This window comes from Moschus berezovskii, chromosome 3, assembly GCF_049115385.1.
Source record: "Moschus berezovskii isolate FMDL1 chromosome 3, NW_MosBer_1.0, whole genome shotgun sequence".
Lineage (NCBI taxonomy): Eukaryota > Metazoa > Chordata > Mammalia > Artiodactyla > Moschidae > Moschus > Moschus berezovskii.
Window position 1 is genome coordinate 21643170 of NC_142462.1, and position 22123 is coordinate 21665292.

At 39.6% G+C, this 22123-nt stretch overlaps 1 protein-coding gene across 6 annotated transcripts in view; it reads left to right on the forward strand.

The window, feature by feature from the left end:
• Positions 1-2466: 2466 nt before the first annotated feature.
• Positions 2467-22123, forward strand: part of MIOS (meiosis regulator for oocyte development) — a 41627-nt gene continuing 21970 nt past the window's right edge. Inside the window, exons 1-7 of one of the 6 annotated variants that reach the window (XM_088833395.1) lie at positions 2467-2651; positions 3642-3733; positions 8836-10180; positions 10497-10595; positions 16841-17095; positions 19484-19653; positions 22016-22081. In XM_088833395.1, coding sequence (XP_088689521.1) covers positions 8887-10180; positions 10497-10595; positions 16841-17095; positions 19484-19653; positions 22016-22081 — 1884 coding nt within the window. In that variant the 5' untranslated portion in view covers positions 2467-2651; positions 3642-3733; positions 8836-8886. The other 5 variants (XM_088833387.1, XM_088833394.1, XM_088833385.1 and 2 more) reach the window with 5 other exon arrangements.

Sequence of the window (22123 nt, forward strand, 5' to 3'; positions counted from 1 at the left end):
TCAAAAGCATCAATTCTTCGGCAATCAGCTTTCTTCAGCAGCATATAGGGCCCCTCCTTTTCCTGTATGTCAGCTATAAGGAGGTAAAAATGGGAGTGGGTGATGGCTGTGGGAATTCCTAACTAACAGTTTTAATTTCCTTTCTGAAGTAGGAAACAAGGTCTCCTCCTGAGTGTGTGGGGAAATGTTCCCCTCAGCCGTGTGTTCTAGGAGTGAAGAAGGAGGGAACTTGTATTGATCTGAGGTTGGGGATTTGGGGCCAGAACCAACACCATTGACAAGAATGGCAAGATGGTGTTCGAAGTAATGGGTCTGGTGGTGTCTCGCCTCAGTTCTCAGCACTTTCTTTAGCCTCCACTTCTCCAATGGCAGGAGTGAAAGGGAGCCTCAGACCTCCACAGGCAATACTTGCCGCAGACTCTTCCTCTTACCCAAATTATCTGCCTTGAAGATTATCAGGACTAAGCTCAGTATGCTGTTTATATCAATCACCACAAGCCCCAAATCATGCCCTTTTAACTATAAACAGACAAGCAAAGATGGCGGAACAAGTCTCTGTGTCAGCTTTGTGACACCTGTGGCAGCATCATTCATTCAACTATGGGAGTCAGAAACCTAGAATCGTCTTTTTCAGTCACTCCCATAATCATCCCAACCTCTATATATTCCCCAGGCCATACACTTCTCTCCATCCACCCTCCCTACCACTGGTAGTATGGGTAACCGTCATCTCTCATTTGGATACTTACCTTATCCCGTCCCCTTCTCTCCTGTAAAAGTTGACTACACTACTCTCCTGATTAAAAACATTCAATGACTGTACCAATGCCTTTAGGGAAAAGTCCCGCGGGACTCACTAAGCTGGTTGCCCAATGTTAATACATCGTTTTAATCTGTCCCCACTTCCCACTGTTTCCCCACTGATATGTGCCCTCCTGACCCTGCACTGTCTCTTCCTCTGCTCTAGAAGGTGCTTCTCGTCCAATCCCTCTGCCCTATTCCCTTTTCTAGCATCTCGTCCTTCTTGTCTCAGCCCAGCAGTCCTCAAGGAAACATTTCTGATACACACAAACATACGTCTTCATTGTTCAGTCCAGTGTTCCCAGCATTACAGCAAGTACACAGTAGGCACTCAGGACGTCTTTGTGGCGTAAATGAGTGAATAAACTGTGAACCAAGTACCCTGGATTTTCTGCTACATCGATGGCCTGCAAATAAATTTTTAAAAGTGAAGAGGAACTCAAAAGCCTCTTGATGAAAGTGAAAGAGGAGAGTGAAAAGGTTGGCTTGAAGCTCAACATTCAGAAAACAAAGATCATGGCATCTGGTCCCATCACTTCATGGGAAATAGATGGAAAAACAGTGGAAACAGTGTCAGACTTTATTTTTGGGGGCTCCAAAATCACTGCAGATGCTGATTGCAGCAATGAAATTAAAAGACGCTTACTCCTTGGAAGGAAAGTTATGACCAACCTTGATAGTATATTAAAAAGCAGAGACATTACTTTGCCAACCAAGGTCTGTCTAGTCAAGGCTATGGTTTTTCCCGTGGTCATGTATGGATGTGAGAGTTGGACTGTGAAGAAAGCTGATCGCCCAAGAATTGATGCTTTTGAACTGTGGTGTTGGAGAAGACTCTTGAGAGTCCCTTGTACCACAAGGAGACCCAACCAGTCCATTCTAAGGGAGATCGATTCTGGGTGTTCATTGGAAGGACTGATGCTAAAGCTGAAACTGCAATACTTTGGCCACCTCATGCGACGAGTTGACTCACTAGAAAAGACTCTGATGCTGGGAAAGGTTGGGGGCGGGAGGAGAAGGGGACGACAGAGAATGAGATGGCTGGATGGCATCACCGACTCTATGGACATGCGTTTGAGTGAACTCCGGGAGTTGGTGATGGACAGGGAGGCCTGGCGTGCTGTGATTCATGGTGTCACAAAGAGCTGGACACGACTGAGCGACTGAACTGAACTGAAGGAGAAGGAAACGGCAACCGACTCCAGTGCTCTTGCCTGGAAAATCCCATGGATGGAGGAGCCTGGTAGGCTGCAGTCCATGGGGTCGCGAACAGTCGAACACGAATGAGCGACTTCAGTTTCACTTTTCACTTTCATGCATTGGAGAAGGAAATGGCAACCCACTCCAGTGTTCTTGCCTGGAGAATCCCACGGACGGGCGAGCCTGGTGGGCTGTCGTCTATGGGGTCGCACAGAGTCGGACACGACTGAAGCGACTCAGCAGCAGCAGCAGCAGCAAATAAGCTAAACCGTCTAAAGACCTTGAAATCTGAAACAACTCCGTTAAGCGGTCTGGGTCCAAGTGCCCGGGATCCAGCCCGCGCGCTCAGGGGGCGGGGCCTGCGGAGGCGGACCGCCGCGCTCAGGCGGGGCCTGTGACCACGCCCCGGGGCGGGGCGACTCCGGGATCGCCGGGGGCGGGGCTCGCAGTCGGGCACTCCCCTTCCGAGGCCAAGGCGCGTCCGCGCGTCTACGAGGCTGGGTGGTCGGGAAGTGTACGCAGGCCGGGTAGCCGGGTTACTGGCCGCGCCGCCGCGGCCGCCATCTTTCCCGTGCGTGGACTCCCGCGGCGGGAGGGGCGGTGACTAGCCCGGAAGCGGCAGTACGGCGGTCGCGCCGCCTCCCAGGTCGGTGAGTGCGGCCCGGGATCCGCTCTCGGCTCCGGGAGGCTCGAGTGGCGGGCTCGCGGGCGCTGGGACGGCCTCGAGGCGCTCGGGAAAGCCCAGCTGAAAAGCCCGGGCGAGTGCGGGCTCGGGGGCCCCTCCGCCGGGCCGAGACGCGGGGCGTCGCGCTCCGCGCTGCAGGGTAACCGCGGCGGGGCGGCTTCGGAGCTGCGAGCGGCCCGGGGCGCGCGGGTTGCTCCTCCCGGAGCCGGGACCGCGCTGCCGCCTCCGCGGCGCCGGATTTGTGCGGAACCGCGTACTCGCCGTGGACGCGAGGCTCAGCCCGGGTCTGGAGCGTGGGAGCCGCCCGCAGAGTTCTGCCGTAGCCGGCGCTGCTGCCAGCCGCGCTCCCCTTGTACTCTGTTGAATACTTTAGGGGCCTGTCACCCGGGTGGCGCTGTTCGCTTCCTGTACGGAGTCGTGAAAATTCCGTGAGAGGATAAAGCGTCTCACAGGTGCCGCGAGCCTTGCTAAATCACTTGGAAAGTGACTGCTTTTGCAGTCTCTTTTATAGCTATATTTTAAGGGAAATTTGGGGTTATACAGAACATCTCCTTGAAGATGGTGATAGCAGAAATTTCTTGAAACTGCTGCTGTTATTACTTGTCTTGCTGAGACAAGTAGAAAAGGGAACAACAACCAGATGCAGAAGGGTGATTGGATACCTTGTACACTTAATATTATGTAGGTCTTCGCTGTCCACTAGCCACACAGGGTTGAGATCTGCTGAAAGTGTAAAATACACATTGGATCCCCGAGACTTGGTTCCAGAAAAAAGTATATGTTTCATTAATAAATGTTACACAGATTGCATGGTGAAAGGATAACATTTTTGGTGTGTCTGATTAAATATATTGTTAGTTAGATTTGATTGATTTCTTTTTAGTTTTCAATGTGACTGTTAGAAAAGTTTAAGTTATGTGGCTAACACTGTTTCTATTGGACCATGCTATTACAGATGAACATCTGGTGAGGAACACAGAATCATCAACATGGCTTTCCTTTGCTCAGAAATCATTGCTGGGAAGTGAGCCCTTGTTATACTTGAAGGTGAGGATCTAAATGTAAGCTGTAAATTCCACCCCTCTGCCCCCAGTGTCTTGGTGTCGCCAGCATTTGAAAGCATTAATTTCCAGGGCTGTTTAAGGGAATCGTAGTGATAATGACATGTTTTCGATGCAAAGAACTCGCTTAGTTTGATTGTCACTACTCTGTGAGATGGAGGTGGGAGATGTTCTATCTCTATTTTATACCCTTGGCGTTTTAAGGTACTTGTTAGGGTCAGGCTAGTCAGAGGCTGGAAATGTTCTGCTCTTCACCATATTCCTGGTGGTCTTTCTTCAGGAGCCAGGATCTGTCTATATTGAATGTTGGATTGAAAAGAAAAACAGTTGACTCTTCAACAGCAGGGGCTGAGCTGCATAGGTCCACTTATACGTGGGTTTCTTCCAATGGTAAATAACCACAGTGCTACAGTGTCCACAGTTGGTTGAATTCGAGGTTGTGGAACCACAGATACAGAGAAACGACATGTACAGACCACCATACAGAGAAACGACATGTACAGACCACCGCTATAAGTTATATGTGGACTGTGCTGGAGGGTTCGTGACCTAACCACCTAGTTGTTCAAGGGTCGACTATGTTTTTTAAGAGGGTATAGATGTAGTTGTGTATTCAGGGTCAGTTTCACGGTATGCACACTTGTCAGGGCCCATCTTTAGACAGCCTGGCATTTGGTATGGTGCTCTTGTGTCATGGTCTTGAAATTCTTAATATGTTTTGAATAAGCCGGGGTTGGGGGTGGGATCTACACATGTAGTTGATCCTTTCTCTGTGCAGTAATCTAGGATGGGAGTAGGGAGGTGTTGGGAAAGAATGTAAGGCATCTGGTCCTCTCTGTACTCCTATGTGAATTAAGCAAGGTTTGCTAGACTCAACAATTCTGTATGAATTCTGATTCTGTATGAATTACTATAGTCAGATGTGGATGGTAATATAAGTATATACATAATATGAGAAGAATTACAGATGATTCTTAATTGTGAGTCTTGTAAATTTAGTTTTTTAAATTAAAACTTTCTGTTTTTTTTGTTTTAAGTTGGATTTTGCCATGTGGCACCACATTTCCTTACCTTAGATCATTTGTGTAGAGTACAGTTATGGGATGGAAGCCTATATGATAAACGTGCTGTTTTTAGTATTTGTCTTTCAGCGAGATAGGAAGATGGGCCAGATCTTAGGATACCTCCAGTTGAGAGGTTTCCTCTGTTTACAAGGGCATGAGTATGAATGGAGCCTTATTTGGCAGTGTCTGTTCCTTCTTTGTGTTTTCTTAGCTACTTCCTGTTATGCAAGGTGCCTTTTCTTCCTAAATTTTTAAATGGTCTTGCCACCTTATGCGACGAGTTCACTCACTGGAAAAGACTCTGATGCTGGGAAGGATTGGGGGCGGGAGGAGAAGGGGACGACGGAGAATGAGATGGCTGGATGGCTTCACTGACTCGATGGACATGAGTTTGAGTGAACTCTGGGAGTTGGTGATGGACAGGGAGGCCTGGCGTGCTGTGATTCATGGGGTCGCGAAGAGTCGGACACGACTGAGTGACTGAACTGAACTGAACTGACTGAAGATTGGACATAACTTCAGCATAAGAATACAGGCTTTATTATACTAGTGTGTAGGTTAGCTTGTGCATATGTGCGTGTGCATACACGCTAAGTCCCTTCAGTTCTGTCTGACTCTGCAACCCTATGAATTGTAACCTGCCAGACTCCTCTGTCCATGGAATTCTCCAGGCAAGACTACTGGAGTGGGTTGCCATGCCCTCCTCCAGGGGATCTTCCCCACTCAGAGATCAAACCCGTGTCTCTTATGTCTCCTGCATTGGCAGTCAGATTCTTTACCACTAGTGCCACCCACAACTGGTTAAAAAAAAAAGCCACAGAGTGGTTGACTTAAACTATGTAAATTTGTTTTCTTACAGTTCATGGACGGAGGAACCTGGTAGGCTACAGTCCATGGGGTTGCTACCTGGTAGGCTGTAGTCCATGGGGTCGCGAAGAGTCGGACTCGACTGAGCAACTTCACTTTCACTTTTCACTTTCATGCACTGGAGAAGGAAATGGCAACCCACTCCAGTATTCTTGCCTGGAGAATCCCAGGGACAGGAGCCTGGTGGGCAGCCGTCTCTGGGGTCGCACAGAGTCGGACATGATTGATGTGACTTAGCAGCATCAGCAGCTGGCTGCTGTAAGTCTGCAATTTGGGTGCCAGGATGGTCTGATTCTGGTGAAACCTGTACTTCCAGACAGCTGCCTTCTCTCCATGTACTCACATGGGGAGAGAGCTTTGGTATCTCTTTGTCTTCTTTTAAGGACTTGGCTTCACCAGATCATGGCTTCACCAGATCATGGCTTCACCAGTTCATGGCTTCACCTTATCAGTTTGTTTAGCCTTAAGCTTCATTACCTCCTTAAAGACTCTTGTCTCCAAGACAGTCATGTGGCGTAGTTGGGGCTTCAGCATACAAATTTGGGGAGGACACAGTTCAGTCCATAGCAGCCAAGTTGGATATCTGTTTGCTAAAGTATCTGTCCCCGTTTACTGCTGTGTTCCCAACATTTAGAACAATGTCTGGAACATAGGAGAGGCCCAGTAAATATCTATAGAATGAATGAAAGCCAGTGTATTACAGCAATCTTCTCAGGGCTGCTCACTGTGGGCCCTTACCCAACAGGTGAACCAATTTTGACAGTGACCACTTAGTTTTTGGCTGGAGCCAATGCCTACTAGAAAGGGCAGGGGTGCAGGCATGGGGAGATTGGTACAACTTGGAGAAAGCAGTGTGAGAAGTGTCAGAGGGAGCATTTAACAAATGCATTTATTTGACAAGTAATTGCTAAGTCTCTACTACGTGCCTTATACTGTGCTGGGTACTGGAGGTTCATATGGAGAGCAGAAGATACTTTCTATATTCTCAGGGAGTTTATAATCTAGTAGGAGAGGTGGAGAGGGTAATTTAAAAGGGAGGAATATGATTCGATGGGAGTATATATCTAAGTAACCTGCTTTAGATTCGGGAGGGGATAGAAGGTGGTTGATTTAAGGCTAAGCAGGTTTTAACTTGGCCAAGAAGGGAGGGGAGACTGCTCCAGGCAGAAGAAACAAAGGTGTGGCAGTGGGGGTGGAGGGTCATGTCCTAGGAACTGAGAAGAGGGATATTATTGAGGCTGGAGCAGTAGATAGGCCAAGGCATTTAGGGTTTTATAGGTTATATTAAAGAGTTGGAAGTCTGTATGAAGAGCAGTTGGAAACCATGAGAGGGTTTTAAGCAGAAGTTGGATAACCTGGATAAGTTGGTGTTTTATTAAGATCACTGTGGTATTATATAATGATGAAGTCCATAAAGGCCAGAGTAGGAAGATGAATAAAAGAATTGCTGAGACAGCACCACAGGCCAGACACGTCTGTTACTTTTCTGTGGAGTCAGTAGGCAGAGCCTTGAAGACTCGGCAGCCTGGGTGGAAGAAAGAAGACAGTGAATAACTCAGCTGAGTTAGCATCGGGGGAGGCAAGCCTGGAGTGGCAGGGAAATGAAGAAGCTGAGGGTGCTATTAAACATATAATTGAAGTGACTGATCTTGGGCTTCAGACCTATTAAGGAAGGAAATAAGTCTGTGTTAGAATTATTAAAGGCTTTTCCCAGTCATCTAAATCTTGTGAGTCTGTTGAAATTCTAGACTGTTAATTCCTGACTGAAACTTTTGCGAGATCAAAAAGTTAAGGATGTTTGAGCTGAATTTATTTAGAATATCTTTATTAGGACTCTGTGCCAGGCTCTGCATCAGGTATGGGACATAAATGAATGAACCCTGACGTCACGCCTTAAGAACTGACAGCATGGGTGTACAGTTGCCAGTCGCCGTGAAGATTATGAGTATCTTTGTTCACTTTTTAATCCATACTTACCTCTAAGCAGACTCAGTGAAAACCGAAAGTTTACCTTTTTGTAAGCAGCTTGTGTTTTTAAACTAACCATTTTTAGCATAACTATTTCTAGTGCTTATTTGCTTAAACTTCTATTAGAATAGTTAACCTTTTCAAAAATCCTGTTTCAGTGCCTATTCAAAGGTTATAGGATTGAAAATTGAAAAAACCTCTATTGCTCATTCAGTTTCCCAATGTGCAGTGTATCCTACTGGTCATAAGCAGGATGATTTTAGGTAGCCCAATTGCATTTTTAATAGTTACATATTCAATGTATGTTAGAAAAATATATTTGACATGTCTTACTCATGATTCATGGACGTTATGATGAAAGCAAAGTTGATTTGCAGATTTTAAGAATGAGTCAGTTTAAGGAAAAATATTAAAAAGGGCACAGGTGGTAGGTGAATAACTGGAGTTTGGGAAACACTCGTCTTAAACTAATACTTATGCTGTATAGATGAGAAAACAAGGACCCCCACCCCAAACACAAAAGACCTTTTTTGAGCCTATACTGTAGTAACTGTATAGTAGATGTCAGAGCTAGGACTAAAACTGAGTACATTCCTGCTTCTTACCATTGAAATTTGAGGAGACTTGTGGCTTTGTACTGCAGGTCTGCATTGTCCATTATGGTGGCCTCATGTGGCTATTTATATTAAAATTAATTTGATTAAAATTTAAAATTTGCACTGCCATATTTCTAGTGCTCAGTAGCCAATGTGGCTAATAGTTACCATATTGGCCAGTTCAGAGACAGAACATTTCTGTCATTGCAGAAGGTTCTGTTGGATAGTGCAACTTTATCACCTAGGTACGTGATTACTTGGGTACGGTAACCCTTTAATGTTCTATCCCCATCAAAGGGATCATACTTTTTAATTTACTCACCACCTGAAGTTATTTCAACCCTGATTGAAGGTACTAAATTGAAGGTACTATTAATGGTGCAATTAAGATAATTGATCATGGGAAATAAAGCCAGAATGGAGTTCTCAGATTCCTACCAGCTCAACTTACTGGAAGAAGTCCTTCTTTTCCTCTTTTTATTAATAAATGCTGTCTTGAATTCAATAGAAATTTCTAATAGAAAATTTCCTGACTTTCTAAATCCACCTTAGAATTGTATTTCGTTAACATTTTAAAACTTTTTATTTTTAAGCAGATTTTCAGTGAATGGACCTAACTGGACTCTCTGAGATCATCAATAAACATGAGCGGCACCAAACCTGATATATTGTGGGCACCACACCAGGTTGATAGATTTGTTGTATGTGACTCCGAACTTAGTCTTTACCATGTGGAATCTACTGTGAATTCAGAACTCAAAGCTGGATCTCTACGTTTATCTGAAGACTCCGCAGCTACATTACTATCAATAAATTCAGAAACCCCATACATGAAATGTGTTGCCTGGTATCTCAGTTATGATCCTGAATGTCTCCTAGCAGTTGGACAAGCAAATGGTCGAGTCGTACTGACAAGTCTTGGCCAAGATCATAACTCAAAGTTCAGAGATTTGATAGGAAAAGAATTTGTTCCAAAACACGCACGACAATGCAATACCCTTGCATGGAATCCACTGGATAGTAACTGGCTTGCTGCTGGTCTAGATAAACATAGAGCTGACTTTTCAGTGCTGATTTGGGATATCTGCAGCAAATATACCCCTGATATAGTTCCCATGGAGAAAGTAAGACTCTCAGTAGGTGAAACTGAAACGTCATTATTAGTAACTAAACCACTTTATGAATTAGGACAGAATGATGCTTGTCTCTCTCTTTGTTGGCTTCCACGAGACCAGAAACTCCTGCTTGCTGGTATGCATCGTAACCTGGCCATTTTTGATCTTCGGAATACAAGTCAGAAGATGTTTGTGAATACGAAAGCTGTTCAGGGCGTGACGGTAGACCCATACTTCCATGATCGTGTTGCCTCCTTCTATGAAGGTCAGGTGGCAATATGGGATCTTAGGAAATTTGAGAAGCCAGTTTTGACTTTGACTGAGCAACCGAAGCCCTTAACAAAAGTAGCCTGGTGTCCAACTAGAACTGGTCTGCTTGCCACTTTAACGAGGGATAGTAATATTATTAGATTATACGATATGCAGCACACACCCACTCCCATTGGTGATGAAACTGAACCCACAATAATTGAACGAAGTGTGCAACCTTGTGACAATTACATTGCTTCCTTTGCTTGGCATCCGACGAGTCAAAATCGAATGATAGTTGTAACTCCTAACCGGACAATGTCTGACTTCACTGTTTTTGAAAGGATCTCTCTTGCCTGGAGCCCAATTACATCTTTGATGTGGGCTTGTGGTCGTCATTTGTATGAATGTGCAGAAGAAGAAAATGATAATTCTTTAGAAAAAGATATAGCAACGAAGATGCGCCTTCGAGCTTTATCAAGGTATGGGCTTGATACAGAGCAGGTGTGGAGAAACCATATTTTAGCTGGAAATGAGGATCCCCAGCTCAAGTCACTCTGGTACACTCTGCACTATATCCTTTGTGTGGTGAGTTCTGTGAGATGAATCAGAAGTGTTCTTGAAGTTTGCCGAAAGGTCAGTCTTTAAATATCATGCTGAATGTTTTGTGTGCAAATACAAGTCACATAATACTAAAATCACAAAGTAAAATTGTTTAAAACTGTTGAACTTGAGATACTGCCTTGCAGGTTGAGTAGGAGGAAGAAAAGTAGATCTCTGTAACAGAGTAGAACTGACGCCTTTTATAAATTGGCTCCAAATGAAAATAAATTTAGTTTTGAAATACTTTATTATGCTTCATCACTAGTATTTCCTATGCATTTAAATACTTATGAAGCAGTATACGGAAGATATGGATCAGAAATCTCCAGGCAACAAAGGATCATCGGTTTATGCAGGAATTAAATCAATTGTAAAATCATCTTTGGGTAAGAAAATTCTGTTTTTATTTTCTGCAATATGTGTTTAATTTTTGTTCACTTTATTTTTTCCCAATATTTAGTTACTTCAGGATACTGTAATATCTAGCCATATTTTTTTTTATTGCATTGTTTCTTACTGGATATTTTAGTGAATTGAGTTAAATGCATAATTTTTTATATATGTAAAATTCTGTTTGGAGGGAGTCTTGGTTCTTTGAAGGGATAGTTGACTTTTCTAAATCTATTCATTAATTTATTCACTGTTTTTTTTTTTGAAGACTCACTTTGAAAGATGTTACATTAGAGGATTTATAGGCTCTTCCTGGTGGTTAGTTCAGATTTTATCACAGTATTTGCTTTTTATTTTTTTTATTTTTTTTTTTTGCTTTTTAAAAAAATAAAAATTTTAATTGAAAGAGACCCCTCTTTATTTTGCTGCCGAAACCTTCCCACTTAGCTGTCTGATGGCAAGACCTGTATGACGTGAAACCTGAAGTGCCTTACTATTTCAGTCCTTGATGACTGAATAAATGTGTGAATTAATGTAGGATTGAAATTAATAGACAATTATTTAACAGTTAAAAAAAAAGGAAACATGACAAGAAAACCAGACTTACTGTTTGTTCCCTGACTTCTTTAAACAGTTGTTCCTATTGTCTTTATTGGAATTGAATTGTGAATTAGAGTTGTTTTCTCAGCCTAGCATTTGGTATCTAGCTTTAGATAGGTGTCAAATTTGGTCTCAAGTCAAGCTGCTAGAAAAGTAGTTCTTATGATTTATTCAAAAAATAGGAGTAGAAGTAATAAATTCAATAAATTCAGCTTGGTTTTTTATAGGACTTTCATGAATGCTATACAAAAAAATACAAAATAAAATGCTATTTTTTAATGAGTAGTTTGAGCATTTCAACTAAATGGTTATATTATTTTATTTTTTTAAAGGACTTTTAAATTACTTTAGTTCACATTACTGAAGATTGAGTAGACTTTATATCATCTATTTCATTTTGGTGTTCTCTCAGTAGGTCCAACCCAAAAAAGTAACTTTTATTATAAACAATAAAGTAAAAGAGTTTAATTAGAGACTTCCATTTTTATTAATATAAGTAAAAGGTCAGTAATACTGTGTTACCTTGATGAAAAGTATTTATATAGTAGGTCAGACCACATTGCATTCTCAATATTGTGAGATTTATTGTTTTATGCTGTATTTTGATATATTTCAGGGAAAACCCAGCCAAATACGTGTAAAGCACAGGGGAATAATGGAATATCTTTATATGTTTTTGATGCAGTCGAATCAAACTGAGTATCATGAGTTAAGAGTAGTCTTTACCCAAACTGTTTGATTAAGACTACTGTTGGAAAGATTACCTCATTGCTGGACTTTTGGCTTTCTGCTTGGTTTGGATTGGTTTAGATACTTTTGTTTCTGCAACCCCAAAGTAAAAAGTAGAGAAATGACTGTCAAAGGTGGCAGTCCTTAGGTTTCGATCTTTTCTTTTTTGCTAATTGTATTTCTAATAATTCAGCACATAGTAAGTCAACATGGTGAGTCATCTTGCCCACAGTAACCTAATGCCCAAGTTTGTAGAGTGCACAGCTAAATTTTAACTTTGGTGACAAGTAATATAGAGTGAGTGCCTGTTATGAATTAGATATCATGCTAGTTGCTTTCTCATTGTTACTTGATTTAATTCTTTCAATTGTAATATAGGTAAGTTTATTCATTTGGCAGATATTTATTACTTGCTCACTGTATGCCAAGAATTCCAGAAACTGGAGACATAACTATCAACAAGATAGCTAAATCTCTTTCATCATGGAGACTGAACGAGATATGATTCCTGCTCTTGGGAAGATTACAGTCTATAGTTGACCCTTGAACAAGGAGGTGGGGGGGTGGTTAGGGTCACTGATCCCTCTCCCCCAGTCAAAAATGTGTATACTTACATTTCTCAAAAACAAAGAAATTGCTAAGTGACTCACTCAAGGACAGGAAGCTAGAACAGTTTAGATAGAATTAGGACTCAAAGCCTAGTTCTTTTGATTCCACATATTGTGATCTTTAATCAAACACTAACGTTTCCCCACATTTAGAGATCTGTAAAATGAAAATACAGTTACTATAGTTATTGAAAACTCTGTATAAGTGGCCCATGCAGTTCAAACTCATATTTTCATATAGTTCAGAGTATGGACAAGTACAGTTAGTTGTAATACAAGGAAGAGCAGACAGTTATGGATAGAAGAATTCATAATCTGGTGTAGGGACTAGTGGTGGTTTCTTGCAGGAGGTAAAGGCAAAGACAGGGCTCAGACAGGGAGCAGCAGATTGTGTGAGCCCAGAGGAGAGGGAACAGCGCATTAAGTGCTGCGGGGGCAGCGTGGGAGAGGTCGTGAAGAGAGAATGGAGGCGGTGGGGCAACTCAGGACCTGGAAGTCGTGGTAAGGGGTTAGGGAAATTAACAGCCCTAATAAAGGGATGATAAATTATACATAAATATATATATATATATCCCTAACAAAGGGAGCCCGAGAAAAGATTTTAGAGAGCAGTAACAAGATGAGATTTGTGTCTTAGAGCTGTCAGTCTGTGTGTGGAATGCATTGGAGAGGATTAAGATTGATATCAGGGACCCCAGAAGCCATAATAATCAGGCAAGATATGATGGAATTCTTACCGAAGTTAGTGACAGAAGAGCTAGAGAAATGTGGCTAGATGAGAGAGTGGGACAAATTTAATTAATTGGATGAAGGAGGTGGAGGGGAAGTAAAAATGAAAGCATGCTAAGGCAGCTGGGATAATACTAATAGCAGTTAATTAGATAGGAATAGCACAGGAAGAATGCGTTTGAGAGCAAGAAAAGAGTTTATTGGGGGATAAATTTGAGATAGCTAGATAGTGATGTCCAATGGATAATGTAGGTTGAAAAAAGGAGGTTGTTCATTTTAATTAATTCTTCAAAGAAATTTGATTATAAGAAGGAGGATAAGAAGATATACAGTGATAGCAGCAGGCGAATCTGGGGTCCTGGGGAGCTTTTGTGTTTTGTTTTTAACATGGAATTGATTTAGGCATGTTTAAATGCTGATGAGAAGAAACGCATACAAAGCAGTTGGAAGATACAGAATAAAAAGCATGAAGAGCAAAATTCCTAGGAACGGGAACCAAAGCATAGGTGAAAGATTGGCTTTAGACAGGAGAGTGTACACCTACTCCATAGCAGGCAAAGGGAAAAGGGAAAGGTATGTGCATGCTCAGTTCTATCCTATTCTTTGTGACCCCTTGGACTATAACTCACCAGGCTCCTTTGCCCATGGAATTTTCCATGCGACAATATTGAAGTGGGTTGCCATTTCCTACTCCAGGGGTCTTCCCAGCCCAAGGATCAGGCCCACATCTCTTTCGTCTCCTGCATTGGCGGGCAGGTTCTTTACCACTGTGCCACCTCGGAAGCCCCGGTGTTTATGCAGGTTAATATTCAGTGATCAGAAGCTGGTGGGTTTTCCACCCGAAGGCTCCTATTTTCTCAACATAGTGGGCTTGCTTGTTGAGAAGAGCATTGAGGTTGTGGAGAGAACATAGAGAAGAGAGAGTTGTCTTGAGAAATGGGAAGGCTGTGGGGCAATGTTGTTTTACCAGGAGAAAGAATAAAGGACAGTGGAGCGAGGGAATTGAGGGTCCTGGCAAGAGACCGATTGATTTGTTGGTCCTTGGGATCTAAGTTGGAGAGGGAGGAAGATGACAGGACACTGACAAGTAAACACGAGTGGTCAGAGGATGATTGTGAGCTGGCAGGCTGTGGGGCTGTGGTTAGAAAGTGGCTCTGTCTTGGCAGTGTGGACCACTGGAGAGAAGGAAGCGAAGACAGAGGCAGGTTTACAGGATGGACCAAGTGTGGGATTCAGTCAGGAAGGGAACGCATGCTCTGAGGGGAGTCCTTGGGCAACTTCTGGAGCAGGGTAAAGGTGCTTGTCAGTAGGTATAATTCCTTTCTTTTAAGACGGCAGAAAATCACATAATGTTGGTCAACAACATGATGAAAATATTTTTCATACTTGAATGGCAAACTGATCTAGAAAGCATGGTTATTAAGAAGAATTACTTTTAAGGGGCAGAATGTCTGGCATTTAGATTTTTGAGAACAAAATGCTCGTATAAACATTGGATTATTTTACTTCTCTTTTATTATCAGTTCAGCTCAGTCGTGTCCGACTCTCTGCGACCCCATGAATCACAGCACGCCAGGCCTCCCTGTCCATCACCAACTCCCGGAGTTCACTCAAACTCATGTCCACAGAGTCGGTGATAAAATGTAAAAATGCAAAATTTTATATCTACAAATAGTGTTTGATTGCCTGATGTAGTATTTGAAACAAAAATTTTAATGTTTTTTAATGTTTAAGTGAACCTGTTGCACTTATTTCCCTCTCAGCCGTCATGAAATGATGGTTTTATTATTTATATATGGGCAATCTCAAATTTTGGGGATACAGTCTTGTCACTTTACCAGGTGATGCTAGTGGGAAAGAACCTGTCTGCCAGTACAGGAGACATGGGAGATGCAGGTTCTGTCCCTGGGTTGGGAAGATACCCTGGAGGGGAGGGCATGGCGACCCACTCCAGTATTCTTGCCTGGAGAATCCCCATGGACTGAGGAACCTGGCAGGCTACAGTCCATAGGGTCACAAAGAGTCAGACACCACTGAAGCAACTTAATACACATTCAGTGATGTTAATCAATCATATATTTAAAAATTGATGTTAATCATATATTTAAAAACTCATGCATATTAAAATCATGATGTGACTATGTACTTAAAAGCCACAATATCACTTTACTTCTTTGATAACCTTAATTACTTGTAGCATAGTTGTTAAGCAGTGGGAATGTCTCCGAGCAGCCAAAATAATGTGACACAGTGTCCGTGCATTTACAGAATACTTTTCCACTTCTTAGCAGTGAATTCTTTGGATTCATACATGTTGGTTTCTATTCCATGACACGGTTTCTGGAAAATAGAAAACTCTTGAGAAGCTAGAGTATTATTAAACTGAGAGGAATTGTCTGAAAAGTAAATTGGTTTTTGTTCACCTGTTTAAAGTTGTATTTTTTAATCAGTAGATAATATCATCAACACTGAATCCAACATTTACACAGGAGATAGGAGAGTAAATACCTTTATAGTACATCTGCACTTGTTCTACCTGAAGTTTAGTGACTACATACTGTCAAACAATTTAAATCTGTTGTTCTGAAAAAAGTCTTCTTTAATTTTTAACATGTTTTGTTAACCTTATTTAATTCAGAGTTTTCTTAGAATCCTTAAAATTTCACTTTTGCAAACTGTAAGTGAATTTGTCTTCACCAGTTTCCCTTGTGGTTGCAAGTAGGGCAGCACTCTTCTTCTTTTTGATGGACAGGTATTCTCTTAAAGAAAACCTTTTCTCAGAAGTCTCTTTCTAACTCCTTGCTCTGAATTGGCAAATTTCCAGTAGTGAGATTAAAAATAAAGAATTTCAAGTGTAATTATTTAACTATTTTTAAAGTTTTCACAGTTTTACAAATAACTCATCTTCAAACTTTTCCATAAAACAATTCCTTATGAAAAGAGAATAAGTCTCCTGGCTTAGTAAGGCAAGGAAAACCTTTAGACCATGCCTATTGTATTTTAGCTTAGCACTTAACCTTTCAAAGTACTTTGATGTTTTTATCTCGTTTTTTCATATGGATGTCTATATTCATAGAGCAACAGAAGGAGGGGGAGGGTGTGAGTGTTGGTTCTCAGGCACTGGGAATACCTTTCAAATAAAAGGCAAGATTCCTGCCCTTTTGGAACTTACGTTCTAGTAGGAAAAGTGCTAAGGCTGAAAAATAAATAAATATGAGAGCGTATATTAGTGTAAAAGAAGTGGAGGGACCAGTGGTCAATTAGATAATAACAAGTGGCACCCTGTTTTAGATTAGGTGATCTGGGAGGCTTCTCTGAAACAGTGACTCTGCTTGGCCCACAGAGCATTGACTGTTACTCCTGTAGCTCTTTTGGTAACTCAGGAAGCTGTTGTACTTAGCAATATGTAAAGTATGTTTTGTTTGTGCATGTTTTATCTTTATGCTGTCATAATATTGTGGCTGAGAAGTTGAATATTTAAAATCTAACATTGAAATACTTCTGTGTAAAACTGACTTCTTTGCCAAATATGTTTAAAAAATAATTAAACATTATAAAGGTGTTTCTTTTTTTAGGAATGGTGGAAAGCAGCAGACATAATTGGAGTGGGCTGGATAAACAAAGTGATATTCAGAATTTAAATGAAGAGAGAATCCTAGCTTTACAGCTTTGTGGGTGGATAAAGAAAGGGACGGATGTGGATGTGGGCCCATTTTTGAACTCCCTTGTACAAGAAGGCGAATGGGAAAGAGCAGCTGCTGTGGCGTTGTTCAACCTGGATATTCGGCGAGCCATCCAGATCCTGAATGAAGGGGCGTCTTCAGGAAAAGGTATAGGGTTAGGTACTAAGATACATGCCATTCACTGAATCTGTGAAAGAAAAAGTGCTGATAATTTATAAAGCTCTAATCAATATTTTTGGTAAATATTTTTGAAAGAGAAATTAGCACAGAACTGTATCTATAAAAATAAATGTTAGCCCATCACTTTTGGTTATGTTTATGAAAAAGAAAATGTCTTAATTGTCTTTGTGATATTACAAAGAATACACAAATGTTATTTCAGTGTTTTTTCTTTAAAGATAATAAGTTGGCCAGACAGTTCATAGATAGAAGCATAACATAACCATACAATGTTCACATATATTTTGACCAACCCAGTAGTTCATATACATTTAAAGATATTTTTTCTTGGAGACTAGAACTACTTTGGTTTGCAAGCATTTTTATGGCAAACATTTAAGTGTATTTTAGTTTATACTTTTTGTTATGGTTTTTGGTTGACTTTTAGGAAACTGACACTTTTAGTTAGACTAATATAGGTTCTTATAAAAATCATACTTTGATCTGCAAAAGTGTTTCTGCTTGAGTCTGCTTATTTGAACATCATATCCATTTAATATTTTTTTTAAAAGAAGAAACAAAGGTAAGTGTGATAAAATTTTCACTCTGACATTTTGCAAGAGAAAACTCAGAGAAATGAATCTTAATCCAAGAATTCAGTTTTTTTTCTTATTGGGACTATTTCCTTTCAATACACTAATTTTTAATATACCTTGCCAAATTATGTATGAGTATTCAGAATATTTGGTGGTCCATTTAAAAACTATTAGTTCTGTTTTACCTTAGGAAAAACACTTGAAATTAGCTATAATATGTTAATTTTACATATAGTCTAAAAGTTGAAAAAGCTAATGTTTTGCCCATATTGGCCTCTTTTCCTTCACTTTTACTCTTAACATAAATCTGCCCCATTTGAGAGTGCAGTAGAAGATATGTGGTGATGGAAGAAAGAATTGATATTTAAAGCCATTTCTAATTATTATTTTACTATGATCTGAGAGCATGATAATATTTGTCATCTGTACCTGGAAAATTTGGTGTTAAACACCTATCTTAACAATAGAGGAAAAGTATCTTCAGTGATTTGAATAACCTTGTTGAGGACTGGAGAAAAAATTTCGCTGAATCAAATAGTCCTTTCCATTTGGAAATAGATTGTTCTAACCAGAATTCAAAGATACTCCTTTGTTGTGATGGTGGTAGCACAGGAAGCAGGCACAAAATAACTTGTGGAAAATGTTTATAGAAATGAGGAGCAGGCTGTTAAGAACATACAGTGGAAAATGCTGTTTCATTTGAAAAAGAAGTAAATGATTAAAATTAAGAAACATAATAAGGTTGTTATAATAAACGTAGAAAACGCTCAAAAGTTAATAGTGAATTTAATTTTCTTTTTTGAAGCTAAACTTAGGTTAGATGGCTAGTTCAGTTCAGTTCAGTTGCTCAGTCGTGTCCGACTCTCTGCGACCCCATGAATCACAGCATGCCAGGCCTCCCTATCCATCACCAAATCCCGGAGTTCACTCAAACTCTTGTCCACAGAGTCGGTGATGCCATCCAGCCATCTCATTCTCGGTCGTCCCCTTCTCCCGCCCCCAACCTTTCCCAGCATCAGAGTCTTTTCCAGTGAGTCAACTCGTCGCATGAGGTGGCCAAAGTATTGCAGTTTCAGCTTTAGCATCAGCCCTTCTAATGATGGCTAGGCAGCCCTAGGATTGACTGCCAGCCTAGCAACTTAGCAGCAGCCCATATGAACTACTGAGAACAAACATTTAAATGACTATTGGTAACAAATACTTTGTTGCAATTATGTCTAAATACGATTCTGTGGTCATTCTGGTAGTTAATTTTTCCAGAGAAAAATTAAAAGTATAATACTATAATAAGAATGCTGAAATATTGACTTTTAGTAATTTGCTGTTAAAACACATACATAAGCATGGCTATTATATATGTAGAAATAGGAAAACAAGATGATTTTGAAAATTGTAGTGCTGAGATACAATAATATTTACTATCAACACTTTGAAACATCTCTACGTAAATGACCTTGTTGATGAAGTTGGCAGTGTGCTTTGCTACTCTGCATTTAGGTCCTTAAGCAGTAACATACTGTGTAGGAATCTGCCTGGAATGAGAATTTAAGAATTAAAAGATGTGTTTGTCCTGCCCAAGGTTTGCAATATGCGTAGAAATTTTATAAGAGTGGAAGTTTTGCTTGTGGTTCTTGCTAGATTATCTAGCATGTGTCAGAACCCTTATTGTAATGGGTTTATTACACCCTCTGATCTTTATTTGTTTATGATTGAAGAACTCGAAGAAGGAAACATTAAGCTTGTGATTACCTTGATCAGCTAGTTCTTTTTTAATATGCAGGCGATCTGAATCTTAATGTGGTAGCAATGGCTTTATCGGGTTATACGGATGAGAAGAACTCCCTTTGGAGGGAAATGTGCAGCACTTTACGATTACAGTTAAACAACCCATATCTGTGTGTCATGTTTGCATTTCTGACAAGTGAATCAGGATCTTATGATGGAGTATTGGTAAGCTAAGCTGATTTCTGTTTCCTGAGACTCTTCTTTTAAGATAGGAGTTTTTAATGTAACTTTGTTAAAATTTTCAAATGTCACTTGCATAAAGTAACATTCCATTTTGATGCATTTATATTATTTAAAACAAGGTATCTTGAAAATTTGGAGTTCGTTGATAGCAAGTTGAACCTGATTTTTTTAGTGGTTTTAATAAAATTTAGAGACATAGAAGAATTAAGATTTTATACTTTAGCTGAGGAACTGAGCTCTAGAACTCTACAACTCCAGATACATATATTTTATATTGAAATATAATCTTTTAAATGTGCATATACTGTTTTGTCTTTTTTTCTTTTTTTAGTTAAGTAAATCAGTTCATAATCACTGATGGTCAGGATGTCCAAGTATCTTGTCTGAGTGTTTGTCCTTTGCAGACATGTTCCAGTTTGGAAGATAAATGATCACACTACTTATAGTGGACTATTTTATTTTTATTTTTTCACTATTTGATCTTTTCATTGCTGTTTTTTCTTTCTTCTCTCTCCTGCTTTAACTACTTATGACCACATCACTAAATAGGTTCTTTATCACAGAGAGGGAAAAGAAAGAAAGAAGTGAGTGTTGTTCATCAGTTTTATTATTGGGTTTTAAGCTTCACCTTATTACCACAACTTTATTGGCATTTGTTAGGCTTCTTTCTAGCACTGAGAAGAGCTGTCAAATGTGAAACATATTTCTTTTTTTTTTTTTGCCATTGTAGCACTTTTAAAAATACACATTGATAATTGATTTAAATGTTAGGTCATAAGAATTTTTAAAAACATGTATTTTATTGAGATATCTTAATGAATATGTTAATAAATGTTGGTGTTCCTTTTGACAATTTAGTTTATGTATTTTGTTTACTTTTAACAAATTACTATTGAACTTTTTTAACCACTTCATATTAATATCCAGGAGCATGTTGGGTTTTTTTTGCCTTGTTTTTACTATTACTATTCTTTTTGTTAAAAAGAAGACTTTAAACGTTGCATCTTGAGAAAATAAAATACTTTTAGGAACTAGTAGTGGATAATGAAGACTAGAAAAAGAAGTGAATTGTTTAGAGTTTAAATTTATAGAGAAGTATATTGTCTAATTATTAAACTTCTGTGTTTCCAATTAAATGATCTATTAAAAATACCCTCTTTTCTTACACCTAAATAAGGGATATCATATCTTGAGTAGGAAGTTTATATTTCCAAATTGTGTCAAGAGTATACCTAATTAAACTTTATATGTAAGTAATAATTATCATTGTTCTTTTTTAAAAATTGTAAGTTATAGTAATCGTGTGAAAGGTTTTGAATTGGGAAATCCAAAGATATAGGCCTGAGTCCTTGCTCTCAGTTACCTAAGCTAGTCAGTTAACTTTTTGAGGTTTTAGTTTTTTCATCTGTAAAATGTGACACATAATATTTATAACTCTCTCCAGATCAAAATAGTAACACATGCAACATAGTGCAAGAGTTAAATCTAGTTTGTACCAAATATTTGTCTGTCTAGTTTGTCTCCTCTTTAGGGCAGAACCGTATTTTATAACTGAGAAAACTAAGGTATCAACTGAAATGTACCTGTTTAAAGGAGGAAAACTGTACTTCGTGGACTGACTTCAATAGAAATAGGATCTTTTATCCACCCTTAAACTGTATTTTTACTTATCACAAAATCAGTTGTACCTTCTACATTTATGATAAATGCTTTTCAAAATAGTATTTTACAATATTGATAAGTATACAAAAACTTAAGAATGTATTGTAATGCCTCTTATTTTGCTACAAGCCACCTACCTATATGACAGTATTTTACTGTAGTCACAACAGTGTGTCTGTACTTATTAGAGTATGTTTTAAAACTTTGTGTTTAGAAGCATGTATTGATATTTCTAAATCCTGTGCTAGTATATTTACTGATCAGTCACAGATTTCCTAAACTTGCTGATTAACTTAGAAGCCAAGGAAAGGTTTCCTCAGTTTCACCAGAATAAATTTCAATGATGAAAGGATTATTGGCATCTTAAATTTGATAAACTGTACACCATTGTTTTTATTTTATGTTAAAGTTATATAAGACTGAACTAGTTTTAGTTTTTTTAAAGTAAATTGGTCAGTTTAAGAGGTAAATCTTTACTTTGTATGAATAACCTTGGCACTGAGTTTTCTGAGCATTACATTAAGAAAGGCATCTTAGGCAGTTCATGGCTGTGCAAATATATACACAATAACTTCTTAATACATTTGAAAATCAAGTTGTATATTAGGTATAAAATATCTAGTCTGCAAACATTTGAAACTCATAGCACCCAAAAGTAACTGCTTGCTTCTCTTCTTTTCAGTATGAAAACAAGGTTGCTGTACGTGACAGAGTGGCATTTGCTTGTAAATTCCTTAGTGATAGTCAGGTAACAACTAATTTAATTTGATATTTAAATTGATTACTATTT